The 21,223-nt window shown below is 33.4% G+C and overlaps 1 protein-coding gene across 4 annotated transcripts in view; it reads left to right on the forward strand.

The window, feature by feature from the left end:
• LOC133185333 (serine/threonine-protein phosphatase 6 regulatory subunit 3-like) overlaps positions 1 to 19,969 on the forward strand; it is a 25,897-nt gene extending 5,928 nt beyond the window's left edge. For 2 of the 4 annotated variants that reach the window (XM_061320474.1, XM_061320473.1), the window contains exons 7-27: positions 1,054 to 1,119; positions 1,223 to 1,335; positions 1,430 to 1,543; positions 1,733 to 1,862; positions 2,037 to 2,195; positions 4,166 to 4,291; positions 4,408 to 4,472; positions 4,750 to 4,868; positions 4,998 to 5,083; positions 6,568 to 6,657; positions 7,254 to 7,351; positions 8,237 to 8,297; positions 8,546 to 8,682; positions 8,874 to 8,989; positions 9,271 to 9,472; positions 9,721 to 9,797; positions 10,047 to 10,227; positions 12,099 to 12,329; positions 12,563 to 12,592; positions 14,367 to 14,495; positions 19,130 to 19,969. In XM_061320474.1, the coding sequence (XP_061176458.1) occupies positions 1,054 to 1,119; positions 1,223 to 1,335; positions 1,430 to 1,543; positions 1,733 to 1,862; positions 2,037 to 2,195; positions 4,166 to 4,291; positions 4,408 to 4,472; positions 4,750 to 4,868; positions 4,998 to 5,083; positions 6,568 to 6,657; positions 7,254 to 7,351; positions 8,237 to 8,297; positions 8,546 to 8,682; positions 8,874 to 8,989; positions 9,271 to 9,472; positions 9,721 to 9,797; positions 10,047 to 10,227; positions 12,099 to 12,329; positions 12,563 to 12,592; positions 14,367 to 14,495; positions 19,130 to 19,211 (2,412 nt within the window). In that variant the 3' untranslated portion in view covers positions 19,212 to 19,969. The remainder of the gene's footprint in view (positions 1 to 1,053; positions 1,120 to 1,222; positions 1,336 to 1,429; positions 1,544 to 1,732; positions 1,863 to 2,036; positions 2,196 to 4,165; positions 4,292 to 4,407; positions 4,473 to 4,749; positions 4,869 to 4,997; positions 5,084 to 6,567; positions 6,658 to 7,253; positions 7,352 to 8,236; positions 8,298 to 8,545; positions 8,683 to 8,873; positions 8,990 to 9,270; positions 9,473 to 9,720; positions 9,798 to 10,046; positions 10,228 to 12,098; positions 12,330 to 12,562; positions 12,593 to 14,366; positions 14,496 to 19,129) is intronic. The other 2 variants (XM_061320475.1, XM_061320476.1) reach the window with 2 other exon arrangements.
• Positions 19,970 to 21,223: the final 1,254 nt, after the last annotated feature.

Below are 21,223 nucleotides of genomic sequence, written 5' to 3' on the forward strand. Positions count from 1 at the left end.
TTAGGTCTTACTGATAATGCACATATTTAAAAAATGTTCAAAAACTGATCATTTTATCAAAGCTTTTCCAGCTTTTTGAAGTGTTGATTTGCTTGATGAAGCTTGCTTGTATAGTCCCCAATTTGCAGATAAATTTTTTTTTTTTTTTTTTTTTAAATTGCACATTGTGCATAATAAAGTGATCATTAATATGTCTTCTACAAAGCTTAACTTAGAAGAGTGTTGAATTCCCTTTGTCATATGCAATGTACTTCAACAATTATTTTTACATGGTCAGTTGTTCAAGGTAATTTTTAACTGTTAAAATGATTTGGTCCTTAACTTTGCATACATTTTGATTTAGATAATACTAGGCATTCATACTTCTGTTTTCTTCTTAACTGAAGTATTGGTGATTTGTTACGGACATGTGCAATATTTGAAACCTTGGATCTAAAGCGTAAAGGAGAAATTAAATTTTACGTTAAGTTGAAATGCAGCTTGGGGATGTAGACAATTATAGCTATAAAATTGCATCGGCATGGGAAGATAACGTTTAAATGTTTAGAAATATCAGAATTTCTTATGAAATGTTTATATTTTAAAGATATATCAACTTTTTTTTCAACTTAACTGAATATGCTGAAGTCCCATTGTCAAAATGCTTAAAGTTGTGGACCATATCACATAATGTTTGCATTCCTCTTTTTTACTGTCTTAGATTATTATTTTTCCTTATTATGGAAAACTTGGTTCTGTTATTATGAATTTTGTATTACTATTTTCTACCAAATTTTGTTAATTTAACTCAAAAAATGTTAAATATTATTATGAACTTAACTTATATACCGGTGTATATAGCCACTCTGATGAAAAAGATAACATTTGAATTATATTGTTTCTAGTGTATCAATTATTATATGCATGAACATTTAATTATCAAATTATTTGCTATAAACAGATGGCCACTTACAGTTCCTGAAATGAGTGTTATCCCATTTTTTGGCATCCCATTAACTGTTTGCCCAGCATTCACCTTTTAGGACTGTAAAATATTTATGATTTGTTTGACAGTGGTTGAATGAGAAGCAGATAGTGGAGAGGCTGATCGGGTGTATTGTGCCTACTCAAGATGAGGATGTAAGTTGATTTAATATGACTAAATTATTTGAATTGATGATCCTTTCCTTATATCCTTTTGTTTCGATCATTACACTGCAATTTTCTCATATTTTGTGTATAGGTTCACTGCAATGCGGCGCAGTCTCTGTGTGACATTGTGAGGCTTGGCCGGGAGCAACTTTCACAGTTACAGGACAGAACTGAAACGGACCCGCTTCTTAACACAGTGGAACAGTGAGTTTTCAACAGATCATTTACAACAACTTATGAAACTCCCTAAGCAAGAGTCATATTCATGTGGTTTAATACTCTGTTATTTTGTTTTCAGAGAGGACAATGTAGCTGACCTGTTGACAAATATGTTAGATACAGGAAAGAATGAATCAGTCATAGTAAATGGATTGTCTGTGATACAAACTCTATTAGAATTTAGAAAACAAGGGTATGTGTCGAAGAATTCACGGACAATTCTTGCTTCAGAATACTTGACATGAATGGATCAGATTCACAAGAATTTCATAAATTTTAATGCTTGTGTAAAACTTGTTTAAGAAATTTTCTTTAAAAATTACATCAACACATTTGATTGTAGAAAGAAACTTGGATTACATTGGCCTTTTTTTTTTCACAGCCCAGAAGGCTCAACAGACCAGATCACCTCACTGGACACTGATCGCCTGGCCCAGGGGGTCACTAATGTCTTACTGGCTATTACCCCCAGACTTAAAGATTTTCACAGTCTTCTTGTAGAACCCCCTAAGGTCAGTCTCAGTAGATGATTATGTTTTACAGTATTTCATTAAACGAACTGAAGAGAAATTAGACATTATTTTCCAATTGATTTTTTCATTTGACCTGTGGAGTATGAATTATAGAGTATTATCTTCTTTGATGTGTATAAAAATTTCATGTCAGTCATTTTATCCCTATTTCAGCAACGTTTTGAGACAATGCCAACAACCGTAGGAAATCTGGATCCTCCTCTCGGCAATACACGTCTCCAAACTGTTAGGCTTATAGCTGCAGTTGTTTTAACAAACACACATACTGTAAATGTAGAGTTAGCCAATTTAGGAACGACTAAGGTTTTACTTGTAAGTATATGCTTGTACATGTATTAAATTTTTTTTTAAGTTTTAGCATGTTTCTTGAATGGATTTATTAAAGACACACAGTGTAAATATCCTTTGTTCTGTCTCTTATCTGCTTCATCCACACATTATCTTTGATAAAGCCTGTCTTATGACCAGAAGTTATACTTCAGGTTATTGTATATTTATTTGTGAATTCCTTAGTGATAGACAGAAATACAGGTGACTCTCGATCTCTCGAAGTTCAAGGGACCGCAAGAAAAGTTCGAGAGATCGAGGGGTTCGAGAGATAGAAAGTGAATAAAATCCGGAATTTTCAGTTCCGATCATCATTGTTCTACTATTATAAATACCGGAAGTATACGTTGATAATATCATTGCACGTTACTTTTCATTCGTATTTTACAGGTAATTCACTTGATTTCAACAACAATGATCATATTTTGAATAAATAAAACGATCTCTTTAAGTTTCAATATTTATTTGTTCTCATTTCATGATTACATAAAACCTGAATAGCAATCGTCGGTGTGGCTACCCCCCGGGCTTGATCGGGTCCTTTACAAGATTTCTCGTATTAAATCGGTATTTAATTCTTGAGATAGGATTTCTTGTGCAATGTTTGTCATACTGGGATTATGTACACTCTAATAAAACTTCATAATCTATGGAAAATTATTGACACGCCTCTTAAATTATTTTCTAAAAATTTTCGTCTCGCTGTCAAGTCAAAATAAGTTGTGAAGCAATTCGTTTATAATTTACCAATTATTTATATCAACACTCGGATGCTCACAGGTATAGTGTCATCTATGTAAACACCCAATTAACACCTCCATGCCAGCCCCAGGCGTTCACTGTTATTCAGGTAAGTCCAAGCTGCATTAATTTTACGCTTGATTGGCGTGTACACACGCGCAATCAAAACTTCGAGAGATAGAGAGTAAAAAACAATGAAATGTGTGTAACGGGACCCAGGTCTTGGTTCGAGAGATAGAGAACTTCGAGAGATGGGAAGTAAATTTGCTTAGTTATATAGAGGGAAAAAACGGGACCGGAGGTTCACTTCGAGAGATCGAGAACTTCGAGAGATCGGAGTTCGAGCCATCGAGAGTCACCTGTACTGGTATTCCAGTGTACAATCATAAAAATTTTAAACTTGTTTAATCTGGATGCTATGTAATCACAAATCTTGCTTAATATGATGTAAACTGTAAGTCCTTTTCAGTAAATTTATTTGTTTAATATGTTGTCTAATCCATCCAGTTTCTTTGGGACCATTGGCATACTTGGGAAACCATAAACTATAAGTAAGATGTCAAATTAAATTAGTTACAATATTGTGGTAATTTCTAGGTAATTCAAAAGAAGACACATGAATTAAAAAGTAAAGCTTAAAAAGATACTGTGCAAAACCAGACAGTTAATTTAAAGTCAAAACGTGTATATAAGAATACTCACATTTTTTTTCCTGCAACTGACTTCCAACATTCTTATGGATTAGAAAGCCATTAGAATTCAGCAACTGTATCCCCCCACCCCCAAAAGTTCCATCCTTGTCATTTAACTTCATCTCAAATTGTGATCTCTTATGAAAAATTTCAAATGTTTTAATTTGACCTTGTCTTAAAAACAAGCCACATGCTTCACTGTTGATTATCCAATATTAAGGAATAAGAAATAGGTAATGGTACAAAAATTCAGTCCATATGTAATTTTTTTTCTTCCTTTTTTTCTGTAAAATTAACACAATGTAAAATCACATTACAGTGTTAAATACTTAGAAAATTTTTTGCCATACCCAGTCATACATGTACATGGAAAGTATACATATTATCCCTTTGACTAAATCTTTGTCATGTTTGAGACCACTAAGAGGGCATTTAATTCCTACAGAATAAACTTTTTTTTAAATTTGTATAGGTACAAATTGATACATCTATTTGATTCAGATGAATTATTCTTTATTTCAGGATTTATGTTTTCATTATACTTGGAATAACTTTTTGCATACCCATGTAAGTCAGTGTGTTAACACTATTCTGTATAATTCTCCGGTGGAAGTTGATGGAAAGAAAGAGCATCCGCTTTTAGTTCAGGTACTTCTTAATTCATGCCTTTACTATCAGTTACTCTGGAAATTCAAATGGAGAAACAAGAAAATGCAGAAATGGCTAGTGATGTGATGGTACTAAAATCATACTTTCTTTTCCAGTTATTTTCTGACTGCAATATATTACAAAGAATTATGGATATTTGGGAAGAAAATGACCAACAACAGTAAGTTTTAATGATAGATATTGTAATTAAGCCTTATTTATGTTAATGATTGAAATAATTTTCTAATCCAATTCAAATAAAATAAAATATAGAAACATAGTTGAATTTCTGCTTTGATTGGAGTCTGAACAAAAGAAAATACTCTGTTCTTTTCTTTTCTTTTTTTTTTTTTTAACTTTTTAAATATGAGTTGTCTCATTTGGAAATTTTGTATGCGCTTCTTGTGAATTTATGTAGTGGTCTTTTTTGATTGTACGAATTATAATTGACATTACAGAAGTCAAGAAAGGGGTATGAGAAGAGGGTACATGGGGCATCTAACAAAAATGGCAAACGATATCGTGGCTGTGATGGAAAAGGGAGAAAACTCAGATTTGGTCAAAGACAGCATTGCAGGTAAGTCTCAAGCACAATAGTCACATTAGATTTCTTGTGTTCAAATGTGGAAAAGAAAAGCGTAATCTGAGGTCTTTACCAAGTATTATATAGAAGAGTTGTTTTTATGCAAGTAATATGATATTTCAGAATTACCGGAGGAGGTTAGGGAGAGGTGGGACAACTTTGTGGCTGGTGCATTATCAGATGTTAACAAGAGGAACACAGTAGAATCTGTAAAAATTATTTACCTACTTTAATCTATCTTGTAATAAATTTACATTCATCACCTAAACATTTATATTTAATTCATAAAAAAAAAAATTAAGTAAATTATCATTATTTAGATGTAAAGGATGACTGCACTTAACGCCTGTTTTTGGGTCTTTTTCGGTTGCTTCTGTTGCTTTTATATCTAAACCTTAATTCACTTTTGTATGTTTATGAAAGAATCCTGCCAATTTGGAACCAAATTTAAATCTCAAAATGATTTTAGACTGTGATACAATAAAATGATTCAATGTTTTTTGTCCTTACTGCTTTCCAAATATAGTGAATTTACACTTACCTGCCCTTGATTGAACATTAGATATGCATGAGAGGTGGAGCTAACATTGTAAATATGGGTCTAAAATTAGACTTGATAAATAACAATGACATGTTTGAAAAAAGAACGTGATCACTCTTTCCAATCTCCCTCTCCATTCCATATGGCACAAATAGACTTCTGACAAAGGTTTCAAAACGAAACTAACAATATGAGCACGTCAATGTAATTAAAGCATTGTATATCCATGCCAGATGACTTAACGTGTTCGAACACAATGTCCTAGTTAGCACAAAACATGCTACCTTACAAGTCACGTGACGGAATTTAGTATTCACAAAGTTACCTGAGGTAGGACATCACGCGGTTAATTATAATATTCAACATGTCACAATCCTTGGTTACAACACAGAGAGCGAATGTAAGAAGAAGCAGTTTTTTTCTCTTTTTAACCATGAGCGCATGTTTGTCTATTAATCTCCTTTTGACACATTATTATTTATGCAAATATACAACTGCTGTGAAACGGAGAACAATAGACAAACATGCGCTGACTATGTATAAAGTCAGTAAAAAAGTGGGCGTCCTCATTATCGTACGGAGATTCAAGAAATTGTGATGACCCCTGCCTTTGAAAACAGATTCGAACTTCGTAAATACACACTTTTATTAAACGTAATTACATAAAGTTGCAGATTGGATGTTGGCCATTCTTGCAATGAAAAGAAAAATGCTTGTTTTGAAAGTTTATTTTGTCGCAATTTTCGCATGTCCTTAAGTGCAGTCATCCTTTCATAAAGAAGGATGTCTTCTACACATATTAGGCATAATCTAGTGTAGACATACTATTTTTCCGCAGGGTATTAATTTACACCATGTACACTGTCACAGATTTACCATGGAAATTAGTCTCAGCATACTTAAAGTGCATTTAGGGGATATAGTGGCAATCTAAGAAAGCCGCATAATCTTTTACCTTCCGATTAATTTGAAAATGAGATTTGCAGAATTATAACCCCATGGAAAAAAGTGTGTTTACAATACTTGAAATTTGCCATTGTATTTTAAGTCAAGCTGAAATGTTGTATCAGCAATTGTGTACTTTTTTGTAAGCAAGAGAATAATAAACTGGCCTAATGAGAAAGTTTGAGATAAATATTTTGTTTTCTGTAGATGCGTGGTAGACCTTTGACTTCCAGCAGTGATGATGAAGAAAGTGATTTCCGAGACATTCCATTCCCTCAGGACGCTGCCATGCAACAGGTGGGTGTCTATTGTTTGTTTAAATAGCTAATTTTAGTATATAAATGGTGTCCAGTGTTTGTTTTAATGGTTAATTTTAATGTATAAATGGTGTCGATTGTTTTAATAGTTAATTTTTGTGCATAAACAAAGAAATTATTGCCGTTTTCTTAATACAAGGAAATGTGAAATTTATTCTGGATGGGGGACACTTAAATAAACTCTCTTTTACATTTTAGAGTAGAAATTTGTGTATTAGATACATTTTGTGGTATTTGTGATGTGTATATCATAAGCTAGTAATTATTGCTGAAATGTTTTATGCATGTATCGCAATCTTTTTTCATATACATGTATGGTTTTCTATTTAGTCAAAACTTATTTAAGATATAGCATGAAATCCTTTATCAAATTTTGAGAAAGGCTGAAATATGTATTTACTGTAAATGCCGGTACTGCTAAGGTAAAATTTAGCATGGTTCTCTTATGAGGTGTCCAGATCTCACAGCTATCATCAATATCTTTTAGTAGTTGTGTGCTTTCTAGCTCTCAGTTAGAATCAATCCTTCGTCCTTTAAAAGGCAGGATTGAATTTGATTGGCTCGTTTATTCATCAGGCCTTCTCTGATTACCAGCTGCAACAGATGACGTCCAACTTCATCGACCAGTTTGGTTTCAATGAAGAAGAGTTCCAGGAGCAAGAAGAAAAGGCCGAGTAAGTACATGTGTACTAGCCACTGTGTTGTCTTTATTTCCCCAGAATATGTACTGCATGTAATGTGACGGTGTGGTTTACTGTGCCTGTCTCCACTAGTCTCCTAGAATCCTGTAAAGTTGTATGTCTGTTTTTCTGCGTTATCTCTAGTTTTGTAATTGTTGTTTTAAGTGGTGAAGAGATGATTTAGTGCTGTTTCATTTAAGTCCAACAATGAAGTTAGAGCATTCCATTAGTTTTATGTCCACACTTTTCGAATAGACAATACCCTTCAGAAGAAAAACTAGGGCTATGTTAATGTAAAAGCCACCATAACTGAAGTGTGTGTTTTGTAAATTTTATGGTTTTAATATCCAAATTGATAAATTAACAGGGCTAAGTAACAAATTAAAACAGTATTCAGGATTCTCTCTGTACTGAGCATGCTGTGTCATTACAAATGTAACTCATAGTAGACAATCCCTGTGTAGACAGAGTTCTGTAAAAGTCATTGTTACATATTGTAAATCACTTTTCATTCATGAGAACTTTATTTTCGCATAATTACTTGAGGCTGTTTGCTCATTAAAATTTCATTCTTGCATTTATTTGTTGTTAAGGATGATATACATATATATAATAATAACCTCAATTCGTGAAAATTTTGTCTCGCTAATTTTTACCAAATAGCTATCGAGAAAAAAAGATGGTGGGAAAATAAAGTGATCTACAGTATTTTTGTGTGTTGCATGTGTCCTTTAATTTGGATTCATGACATACAATTGTATATCATATGTGTAGTGTGCTGAATATTTTTTTTTTGACTTTTTGAGGATAATAGAAATAGTTCAGTCTGAAAAAAAAGATGATACTGTTTACAAATTGAATTGAATTCTCATTTTACAGTTCACCATTTGGGGATCGTATCTCCAGTATAGATTTCACAGTACAAGCAGGGGATGAAAATGTAAGTCTTGAATTATTTAAAAATAATAAATAGATAAATAAAACATGTATAAATAATTGTACAAGAAGAGGTAGACTTTCTTGGAAGGTCTTGGGGCTATTAAAAGGTCAGATAAACTTCATAGGTCAATAAAGAATTTAAGGCACACAATATTGATTCATGGAAAAACAACATGGTTTTCACTGCTCTAGCAATATTAATGCCAGTTTCTATAAATATTAATGAAATAAACCTTATTTATTTTACAGAGTGCAGCAGCCTCAATGTTTGAGCAAGCCTGTAATGAGAGAATTCAGCAGTTTGATGATAATGATAGTGATGAGGACATATGGGAAGAAAAAGAAATTACATTCTCACCTAATGCTCAGCAACCCAACCGAGCCACGTATGTCTTAATTACTCAGTATAACCATTTCTACAAGTAATACTAGCAAAGTATGTGTAACGGGAAATGTTTTTTTTTTTTTTTTCAGTTTTTCAAAAAGATTTGTTTTTCATATATATATACATGTATATAAACACTTCGTGATCAGCCTTTGACAATCTTACAATATAAAATTGATTTTTCCACTTTAGCCGGTTACCAGAGACCAGGGATGATAGTGATAGTACAGACAGTGAGGAGGAACTGGACTCCCCACGAAAAATTGTCTCACAGCCAAATGAAAAAATGGATGTTGATAATAGTGAAAGTAAGTTTAATGTTTATGCACATTGACTTTGTAGGTTTTCTATTATATTCAAAATGAATTCCATTTTCCATCCATTTAATGTGGTATTGCAGTAAATCAGGCTTATAGCAAAGTGCTAGGGACAAGCAATTTTTATTCCATATTAAGTGATTTGTTGCACCTGTTAAAGTTCACTATAGGTTTTAAAACCACGGGGAAAATCACTTCACTGTAAGAATGAATTCATTGTGTGTTCTCTGTAACTTTGTTTTACAGTGATTATTATGCATCATATTTTTTAGATTGGGCCAATTTTGATGACGTAGCAACGGAATCTGTACCTGTTGCTATGGATACTTCTTCCTGGAGTCAGACATCTACCTCCGCTGAAGCTTCATCATCGAGCGAAAAATCGGAGAAGTGGGCGGACTTCAGCAACAAGTTTCCTAGGGAGGAGACCAGGGATAATTGGGCAGATTTTAGCAATATTAGAGATTTGTCTGCGTAAGTATTTTGCAGTAATGATGCAAGATTAAAATCTGGAAATCAAGAGAAAACGCTTAAATTTTATTTGAAGAAATTACTGCAATTCATTGATTTACAATAACAAGATAATGTAGAAAATAAATGACACTTATGAGTACTCAAATAACCTTGCAAAAAGTTTTATGTAAGCTGTACTTGGTATTGTTTAACATTTTTACAAATGATATTACATACAAATATTAGAGTTAGGACATATGTACTTACAGTACTGATCCTGGACCCAGAAGTAGCTCTCCTGTGGCCATGGATACCAATGAAGTCAATTCTAGGCCTGCTGCTTACTGTGAGTCTGATGATAGAATTGAAAATAAACTTCTTATGCATTGTGTTAAAAATAAAATTACATGTATATGGATTTCTTCTTGGATTTGTGCATCCTGGAGAGGCATTGCCTTAAAAGGCAGATTGAAAAAAACCAAAATAACAGTGTTTGCAATTTAATATGTACTGCACTATGGTATCTGCTGTGTAAAAAAAAGTATTTTAAAACAGTAGGAATGTGTTCAAGGTACTTGTAATTCTATATATTCAGTAGCACGTAGTGCACCAGCAGATCTGGCGGTGGAGTTGAATAGTGAGGAGCTGAGGACCGAGGACCTGACAGAGAAGGACAGTATGGTCCAGGAGGAGGAGGTGTCCTCTACATCAGATGATGCAACCCTACCACCACAAACTCCTAGGTTATCAAACTCCTCACCAAAACAACAGGCTAGGTTAGTGAACTCCTCACCAAAACAACAGGCTAGGTTATCAAACTCCTCACCAAAACAACAGGCTAGGTTATCAAACTCCTCACCAAAACAACAGGCTAGGTTAGTGAACTCCTCACCAAAACAACAGGCTAGGTTATCAAACTCCTCACCAAAACAACAGGCTAGGTTAGTGAACTGGTCATCTAACCAGTACTGACAAAATTTCTGACATACAGGCCCTTAGTTGATATTTTGTGATATCATTGTTTTGTCAGTATACTTTCATGAATTAACAAACTGTATTATAAACTTAGTGTGTTTTTTTTATATATGCCCATATATGATGGGACATACTATGGTATTGTGATCATGTCCATGTCTCTCAATATGTCTGTTAGCTTTTTTCTTGTGTGGCTCATAACAGGTCTAGAATAATAAAATTTTGTCAGCTGATGCATCTAGGATAGAAGGTTTATCTCCTTTTAAAATTAGGTCACTGTGTCCTCTAATTAAGTTGACATGGCTAAATAACTGGATAATCATTTGGCCTAGAATCTTCAAACTTTGATGGTTAATGCATTTTAGGTACGTAGAAGGTGTGCTTCACCCTAAATTAAGGTTGCTGTGACCTTTACGTTGATATTTTAAAAAAAGTAGGTTTCAAGGGAGCTAATCTGGAGCATATCCTTACAAATGTAAGATTTATGCAGTAACCTTGTACAAAAAAAGTTACATCAAGAAATGCACATTTTTTCTTGATATATTTATACATGCAGCTGTATATATTTTTTAAAGATAATTTACTTGTTTCTATCAATAATGACATAAATATACAATAAATACATGTATTCAAGACTTAACTACATTATCACACAACAGATTAAAAGTAATTTACATTTTTCCCATCAGAGTAATGATCTATGCCAGTTTGTGAGTTTGTTCAAGTTCAATTGAACATTCAAGGGCATTTTAAATTTTGAAGAGCCAAACTGCATCTTCATGTTAAAGATTTATTAATGATTTTAATGTAAGAAGTCTGTCCTGATTCATTTCTCTAGGAGCATCTCTGATCAAGCAGGATTTATTTGTATCTCTTGGGAATAGGGTAGAGGAATTAAAGATCTGACCCCTTAGTTATTGATAGCATCTGTCCAAGTACATAGTTCTTGATGGCCAGCCTTTTGTTTTCAAAATAAATCCTATATTGTATAGTACATGCATCTTACTAAGATGACAGATAGAGAAGTTTTGTGAGTGTAATCATGAACTTTGATGTTTTAATAGGCAGTGGCATTGTTCATCCTTCATAAGCAGTACAATGAACGAAGCTGCAGACTGGGCATTTGTTTCACATCCAGTAGAGCTATATATGATGTACTATTTGTTCTAATCACTAATTACAGTATAGGTGCACATCAAACATTAGGAATAGAGAAATCATTTCAATTTTTACCAAGGTTGTCATGGATTTGGTTCATACTTCTGTTTATGATACACAATATCTGACTTGCTTATCATGCGCCGGTGCAGTGCACTTCATAGTAAATGTACTGATATTGCACTGGAACACACTACTGTGGAATCATCATTGTTCGTGAGGGATCAAAGTTTGTGGATTTCATGGGTCTTCCTTACCCACAATTTTACATTCCCACAAACATTTATTTTGTAAACATATTGATTCATCGAATCTACTGTATAAATGAGTAACCCATGAAATTACGTCCCCACAAACAAGTCAGATTTTGCCTGCCTACAAACATTGACCCCCCCCCCCCCCCCCCCCCCCCCCGAATTAAAATTATTCCACAGTGTGTGACATCATACTGTAGTAATGACTGCTGTTCTCTAAGTAAACAATCAGATTGAGTATCTGTGTTCAATATTTACAGTTCAGTGGAGCCTGAAGAACCCTCATCTTCCACCCCAGCAATTCCTGCCACACCCCCAGTTGTTTCCTCCCCCTCATCTCAGTACACACCTCCAACGAGGCCCTCAGGATCAGAAGATGAGGGGAGTTCGGTGGATGCTGCCCCTTCCTCCTCTGTTGACAGGGCACCTGCTTCAGCACCTGAAGTCTCCTGCTCATCATCAGACAGCTCTGTGGATGGACAGGAAGACAGGTAATCAATTAAACAACTGGTTTCATTATAGCTACATGTTTTTCACTGTATTGCTTCGAAGACTTTTTTGCAGGACAAGGTTCTTTGTTTAGCAGTTTAAAAAAGTGATTCATTAACAAGCTGTTATATTTGTACAGTTGATATGTTTTACTAACAAATCTGAAAAGTAGAAGTGTTAGATTCAGTGCATTTTCTTTTTTGAATTGTTTATTGTTCTGATTTGTATTAATTAGGATTGAAGACTCCCTCAGTGCAAACTTTGAGTGAGTTACCATGTTGTGCAATGGGCCGTGTGGTACCTTGCTATATATCTATATGCTGATATTTTTTTAAATACTGGAATTCTTGATCATAGAGGGATTGGTATAATACTGCTATGGAGGTATAATGCACCTTAAAAAAAAAGATGGAAAGTATGATACTAGTATAAATACTGTATAATAAGCTTTTGGTATTGAATTTTTGACAGTAATATTATCAGAGGAAAAATAAAAGCCCCTTTGAGGATCAAAATTTATCAAAAGCTACCCAGACATTAATCTGTGCTGAGATTCGGATTGGCTGGATATGTGGACTGACACCCTCACTGAATCTCTACTCAGTCCATAATTCATTGGAAACTGTGTACTAGAAATGAAAAGTTTCTATAGTATGTTTTTCAAGTAAATTCTCTGCTATACATGTATGTCTATATACAATATTACACACATCTAATTTAAAAACAAACAAACTTTAGGAACTCTTTAAAATCAAGAGATAAAAAAAATACATCATGGAATTCAATCATTTGAACAGAAACTAAGTGCTTGTTTTAATTTTGGGATTAACATACCTAATCTGTAAGCAATGAAGTATTGAGAGCAATAGAGAGTTACCAGGTATTTTTACATTCAAATGACATCTTCTGAAGCAATCAGCAGTGTCACCTAGGTACACAATAATAGCTAGAACTGGCCAAAATTTTTGAGATCTGAATTATGAACGACTATCCCGAGATTTGGTAAAGGTCCGTCCTGATTTCCTACCAAGTCGAATCTCATCTGAGATTACCCAGGATGAGGATAAAAATAAACGGGACATTTAACAAAAGTGTATTAATGTACTTTCGTCTAAAGAAGATGTGGCTGTGTGTTATTCCTCCTTGATGCATAATACAAGCACATAATTTTTTTATCTTCAAGAATTCCTATATTGCCCTAGAACTTAACATGAGATGAATTGAGCTTTAGATTTAAGAATCTTTATAATCTTGACTTTCAAAGGAATGAATATAGTACACTGCAACGCCTAATGTCTGAGAGGCTCCCATTATGTATTTTTAAAGCAGTTGTTCCATGAATAATATGCATTTCATATTTTAAAATATGTTCAGTTCTGGGGCATTTTATTGTGTATACATTTTCATAGCTTTATTAGGTATGCCAAGCTTAACAGACGATGCTTGTTTTCTCCCATACTCTCTGTTTAGAATAACTTGGTCAATTAAAAGCATTGCTTAGATACATTATTATCTGTAAAGCAGATTTTCTTTCTTTTGCAATGTTTGATTCCAGATTTGAAAGTAACATTATAACTTCTTTCAGATTATTTTAAAAAAAGCAATTAAAAGAGCTGCTATTTGCTCTAAATCAGCTGTTAAACAAGGCATTTTTCCACTTTCCTGGTGTATTGTAGAGGTTAATGTGATATTAGAAAAGAATAATGTGTTTTCCTCATTTGTTGTTATAGCTGTTTACCAAACACCCTTGACATGAAGTACATGTATTACAATTAAACATACTACATTGCTGCTATACTATTGTAATATCTACACATATTGTTAAACCATATATACATGTATACCTAGATCATAATGGTTCTCAATGAGAAGCATTTTTATCTAATTATAATGTTCATATGATACCTGGCAGTGCAATATGAAAAAATACTTCAGATTTTATGTATGTTTCCAGATAGATATACATGTTATGAATTTTATAATGTCCTTTCAGTAGAGCTTGACAATCATGATAACCATGTGAATTCATCACATTGTAGTTTCCTGACAAATGCTGGACTGATGAAATCACCAGTTCATCTCCAGGGATCTGGGGACAAGGCCGTGGAGGCTAATGGACCGATCCCAGAATCCTCCAACATCAAAGAGAATCCATCCTCCGAAACATTGTAAGTATGTAAGCTAGTCGGAAAATAACAGGTCGGACCAATGGATCTTTAAAGGCCTTATATATAGGATCTCCCATGATTTGTAGTTGGATATGATTTTTATCCAACGAGTTGTGTGTTTTTTTTATCCCTGAGCCTTGGCGAGGGGATAAAAACACACAATGTGTTGGATAAAAATCATATCCAACTACAAATCATGGAAGATTCTTTTTATCCCATGTTTAATACTTCACAACCAATGTTTTACACTGTTTTATATAGGACTCCACTTTATTTTACTTCATCACTCTAACGCAAAAATAACTAGTATTAATTGTAACGGGGACCGTTACAGATGTTCCCCAAACGCTCCCCAACTTCCTTTTGGTGTCTTATTCCCTGTAAGCTTCATTAAATAAGGCAATCAAGTATATTGGGTTTTTTTTTTACGCATTACACGCGCTCGCACAGGCATGCATGTACAAAATGACCATGTCAACTTGTCTACACTTTTAATACATCTTATATTCAAATTTCATTAAAAGATAAAAAAAATTCGGCTATATTAAGTATATCTGTCATTTTTCGCATTGCACGTGCGCGCACGTGCATGCATGTCCATGATGACCGTGTCATCTTGTCAACACTATTAATATATCTACATATTTTGGGTATCAAATCATTTCATCAAAAAGTATAAAAGTTACAGCTATATCAAGTATATTGGTAATTTTAGCATTGCATGCGCGCGCACGTGCATGCATACGCATGTTGACAATGTCATCTTGTCTACATTTATAATCTGTCTATATATTCTGAGTATCAAAGCATTACATCAAAAAATGTAAAAGTTATGGCTATATCAAATATATTGGCCATTTTACTCATTGCACGCGCACGCACGTGCATGCAAATGCATGCATGTGCGCGCTGATCATGTCATCTTGTCTACACTTCTAATATATATTTATATTCTGAGTTTCAAAGCAATTCATCAAAAAATGTACAAGTTAAGTCTATATCAATTGTATTAGTTTTTTCAATCAATGCGCATGCGTGCACGTGCATGCATGTGCATTCTGACCATGTCATCTTGTCTACACTATTAATATATCCTTATATTCTGAGTATCAAAGTATTTCATCAAAAGATATGAAAGTTATAGCTATATCAATTATATTGGTCATTTTACTCATTGCACGCGCACGCACGTGCATGCACGTGCGCGCAAAATGACCTTCGTTCCGCAAATCTACATAACATTCCTATTAACCCTAAAAAGGTTTCAACTCAATCGGATGTATAGTTTCGGAGATCACTCAAGGACAAAAAAGTACCCAGGAAGAAAAATAATAATAACTAGACTCTTGTTGCCATGGCAACAAAAAAGTCTTCCGTTCTTCTAAATCTGTAAGAATTTGCTTTTTTCTGTGTAAAAAACATACATATCATATTTACTGTGAAAGAAAAAAATAACGGGAAAAAAGTCCTTTCAGTACTTAAGGTACTTTGATTTTCATTATCAATCTTGTATAATACATTTGGCACCTATAAGAGATATACGTATATCATTAGCAATTTAAAAAAAAATGTTTCCAATCATTTCTAAGACAAACAAACAGACGAACGAACACCGTACTATCATAAACTTCACTGTGTGTATGTTTTGGCATAATTGTGATGGTGTTATAAAAAAATATAATGAATTAATTTAGTATCACATTAAACGTAAAGTCACTGAGTTTTGTAAAGTTATAATATCAAGATTTGACAACATACCTATAAGACAAATTAATCAATTACAGTAATTCTTCAGCAATCGATTGATTGATTGATTGATTGATTATACGTTTGTTGTTTAACGTCCCTCTCCAGAATTTTTCACTCACATGGAGACGCCACCACTCGCCGGTGGAGACTGTAAATTTTTGTCCTATACTTTGGCATTTATCGCAATTGAGCAGTGGGGAATCTTTTTTATGCCAGCATCTTCTGCGACAAGGGACCTCGATTTATACGATCTCATCCAAAGGACCGGTCTCCACGTCCCACAGTCGAAGTTCATAATACCGAGATATTTTATTTTTTATTTTATTCTATTTTTTTCACAAGTTTGTTGCAGCAGATTTACTTAAAGATCATACTTTAAGATCATTTCGAACTCAGGCTACTTAATTGCAGTGCATACAGCGTCAAGTGATTTTGATTGACAGGTCAACACACGTGCACTTCGTGTGATACTTTTTAAGCTGAAAAATATACAGGATGTGACCATGACTGACTATGAAATCAGAAAACATCTAATAAAGAATGGGTGTGACCGATAAAGAACTAATTTTTGGTCTGGATCGGGATTAAGAGGGAATCTCTCCTCTCTCTCTCTCTCTCTCAGACATGTAAATTGAACATTTCATAATTATAAAATATGAAATTCTGTATACATGTAAATGGTAATGTTATTCACATGTTCCAGATTTAAATCTAAAACGAATATATAATTCAGATTCAAGACGGGGGGGGGGGGGGGGGGCTTCAAAGGAATTAGATAATTTTATGAATTACAAGGAAAAGTACGGACGTCAGTTGCATGTACATGATTATATATCATTGCATAAAATTGTGTTCATTCAGATATACTTATCCCACATATCAACAGACTTGTACAATTTTTTTATCATGTTTTTTTTTTTTCAAAAGAAACATATAGCGTACCATTATTTCACACACTCTTTAACTCTTTGAGTATTTCACAAGAATCCAAGAGTCGCCTTTTCACATCTTTTATAATTCCTTGGGTATATAGAGTGTAGATCATGTGTCATAAATAATTTAACCTTTTATCAAATATACATGTAATAACCAAATCTAATCTATAGATTGATTTTCTTTCTTTTCAGTGGCAGATATCAATTTATTTATAAAGGCTTTAAAACAGTACTGTATTACAATTTTCTATTGCTTAATTCCTTTTTTGAGTGTATGTAATATTTTTTAATATCGAAAGTAAAACTCGGAAATCGGGATAATTTCGCATTCAGATCATAGAGAATAATAAATCGTCTGCATTATAGAAGGCTTATAACTATCGTATTCTGAACTTAATATACGAAATAGATAAAACTGCATGCCTGTCCATCACTATAAATGTATATTCAGTGCTTATAATATATTTACTTGAATTAGCTACCTAGCATATATATATATATTAATTTTTTTTAGATATATTCATGTGTAAATTAACTAACTGTCAATACAGACTTACACTACACTGGCAACTTCAAACTTTACATGCACTGGAAGCGGTAACCAACGTCCTCTTAAATTTTGAAGAGTGAATATAGAACGTCTAAATATTTTGATATGGAGAGTGTATATGTCTCTAACGTCATCGATACTATTTCCGCCTTTATCTCGAAAGTTCTATTCTCACTTACAAGTCAGAGTTATCTTTCTTTGCCCATTGTCTACACACTAGGTAAATAGGGAAAATGAGGGTACCGAAAATCTGCAAAATGTGGAATCTGATTTCAAAACAAATTATATATTTAGAATTTGTAGAATAACCTCTGTTATACATAATAATATCTTGAAAAAATATTAAAAAACAAAAAAGTTGAAAATTGACCAAACACAAGTTCACTTCCGGTTCGGACAGGAAGTACCGGAAACACACGAAAACAACTTTGAAACAAAGAGAATGTCATGATCTAATACCCCTGTAAATTTCACATCTTTACCTCAAACCGTTTCCGAGAAAAATTCCGGACAAAAGTCCATTTAAAAATTGGAAATTCGGCCGTAACTTCGGACCGGAAGTGAATTTTTCAAAAAACGGAATTTTATATAAACTTCATATATCAGCCTACTATCATGTGAAAAATTGTGAAAATCTATCCAACCATCTCTGAGTAATCGCGCTCACAAAATTTGGGAGGAATAATAATAATAATAATAATAATAAAAAGAAACAATACAATCACTATAAGTCTTCCGTTGTGAACGGAAGACTTAATAATAATAATAAGAAACAGAGTAAAAACAATATGTTCCCAAACTTCGTTTGGGGAATATAATTGTGACGTCACAACTGCACTTACATGTAAGTGTGTGTTATGAAAAAAATATCCAATGAGTCATATCCACAGGATAAAGGGGTAAACATGGGATAAAATGTATTATGTTAAACAATGGAATTGTGGGGAAGTATAACTTTTATGACGTTTGTTTGCTTGATTTTGTATTCATCAAGAAATGAAACCAATCCTATGTAATACTGTTTAATTTTCCTTCAAGAAAATTTTGGACTATATTCTTTGATTGTGTGTTAGAGGTTTTGATGAAAAATGCAAACAATTTCCGAAATGCTGATTGTTCCATTTTCTAGAAAAATCAGTCTTGCATACTCCTGATTTTGCTAATGCAATATAATGATATTAATAGTAATAAGTTACTGTCTACTGTTGGTAGTGACTTTGAAGTTAAAATATTTATCATGAGGTTATCATTTTCTAGCATTATGATATATATAGTCTTAACATTTTTCTGGAGAAGTTCATGATGTTTCTTTTGAAGTTTCTTTGACTTTTTTTTTGGAGTGAAAAGTGCAATTGAAAGTGAAGCGTATTCTACATGACTTGATTTTTTTTTCATTATAGAGCTCAAGCCAAAGACTCACCAGAAAAAAGTGACACTGTTTTAAGTTCATCATCACCAACCCTACAGAATGGACCCGTTTGATCTGCAGATGTTCTGTTAGAGTTGGTTTTTATTATATATGTATATGGTGTGATCAAGTCTGTCTGGCAGTGTACAGCCTTATACTACACGGCCTGTGATTGGATGTGAAAGATACTACATGGCCTCTGTAATGATGTGAATGCTTGTGGCAGAGAACTTTTATAGAGCATGTGGGGGAAGAAAGTGAAGCATTTTACAATAAATTCTATGGGACACAAACAGTATTTTTGCTGATGAGAAGTTATTCTTTGTCAACTTAAATTTTATTGAGAAGATATTTGAGGCCAACATTTTTTTTTTTTGTTTAGGATGTATAGATGTAAGAAAGAAATCAAATGAATTATTTTGCAGTGTTGCAGCTGACAATACTGGTTGTAAATAAAGTTTTTGTAAAGATTATATTCCTGTGTAGATAGTCTCTGCCAAAAGTCTGCCATTGACTTGTGTAATAACCTGTGATGTATCAAGCTACTGGTCCCTTTATCTTCTGTGATACCGTACCTGGTCTCTGACGGGGGGCCCAGTTAGTAACTGTTACTGCATTCCTCATTACCCATATCTATCATCCAAATGAAACTTACTTTATAAGAAAAATTGTTTAAGAGTATTTTTACAGTTTAATTTTGCCATTATAATATTGTAGGTTTTCTTAAATAATTTATTAATGTATAGGTACTGAAACGTAGTTGTGAAGGTGGTCTGTTATTGTTCTATATTCAATTATTTATTGAAAAAAAAGTGTGATTTTCTTTGAAGGGGGGGGGGGGGGAGGAGGGGGATGCAGCAGCCCTGCTTTCACTAACTGGGTCCCACATTGCCACTATCACTCACCATTGCTATATTCTACAGGTTGGTGCTTGATATATCCACAGTAATTTTTCTGCATATCAAATTGAAAGTCATGCTACATTTCTGGCTTGAATCGTATCAGTTGCTTCATTATTGTACATTTAGTTTGACAATTTGATATGATTTCATTTAAAATACTGTATTTAGATTATACATTCATAAATTTTTCACCCTGTAATGCTTACCTGCAGTACATGAATTTCACTTATAGGTCAATTCAAAGTATTTAAAGAAATTGGGATAATTAAAGAGATGATTTTCCTTGCATGTTAATTGATTAGTGACATCAATACAAGGAACATTTGCATGATACATGAAGGTTCTTCAGAGGGGAAAAAACCTGTGTGTTCATGAGTGATGTAGGGAATTGGACATGTTCATAACTTTTCTACATAGTAAATAAGAGATTAAGCTGACTACATGGTTGCAATTCAGAGAAAAGGCTGAAACTATGTCGCATGCATTTCAAATAATAGGACATTTATGAACATTTGTTATCCCGGAATTTTAAACTGCATATATGGACCAAATAGAATGTGCCATAATTATGGTCTTTTGTTTTTTTTTTTTTGTAGTGCATTGAAATTTGTGTTCAGGAGGCTTTGCACTTGATTTTGTTGAAAAAGATTTGTTACTAATGAATGGAAAGAAAGAATCTGTATTTTAAGTTTGAAGAATTTTTATTTACATCCATGTCATTTTCAAAAATAGATATTTTTATCCGTCTGCACTTGTTACCGGATGAATTGCACACACAGTGGTGTTTGTAAAACACTAAATTGTCAACTATGAAAGGATACCTCAAATGAACAAGAAATTCTTGCGTTCACACTAGAATGTTACACTGTTAAATGGTTGAGTTGGTATCCTTTGTAGTAGTGCTGTACATAACAATCAAATTTCTTTTTACTGTATATATAGATATTTTTGTATGTCATGATGAGTGTTAGTGGCCTCAGAGGGGGTTTATTTATTTGACTTTTAATGGTTCACGACCAGCTCTGGGGGTCAGACAGCTACTGTTTTAATATTACAGGTAGGATATATCATATGCAACTCTAGGCAGTAGTGTTTTTTATACCAGGGGAAACAGTTTTATGTCATTGTCAAATCAAATGTTATTTTGTGCAGATCATAGATTTCCAATGCAGTAACATGTACAT

The sequence above is a fragment of the Saccostrea echinata genome, unplaced genomic scaffold (genome assembly GCF_033153115.1).
Source record: "Saccostrea echinata isolate AGI-Se365-2 ecotype Australia unplaced genomic scaffold, CSIRO_AGI_Sech_v1 ptg000012l, whole genome shotgun sequence".
Taxonomy (NCBI): domain Eukaryota; kingdom Metazoa; phylum Mollusca; class Bivalvia; order Ostreida; family Ostreidae; genus Saccostrea; species Saccostrea echinata.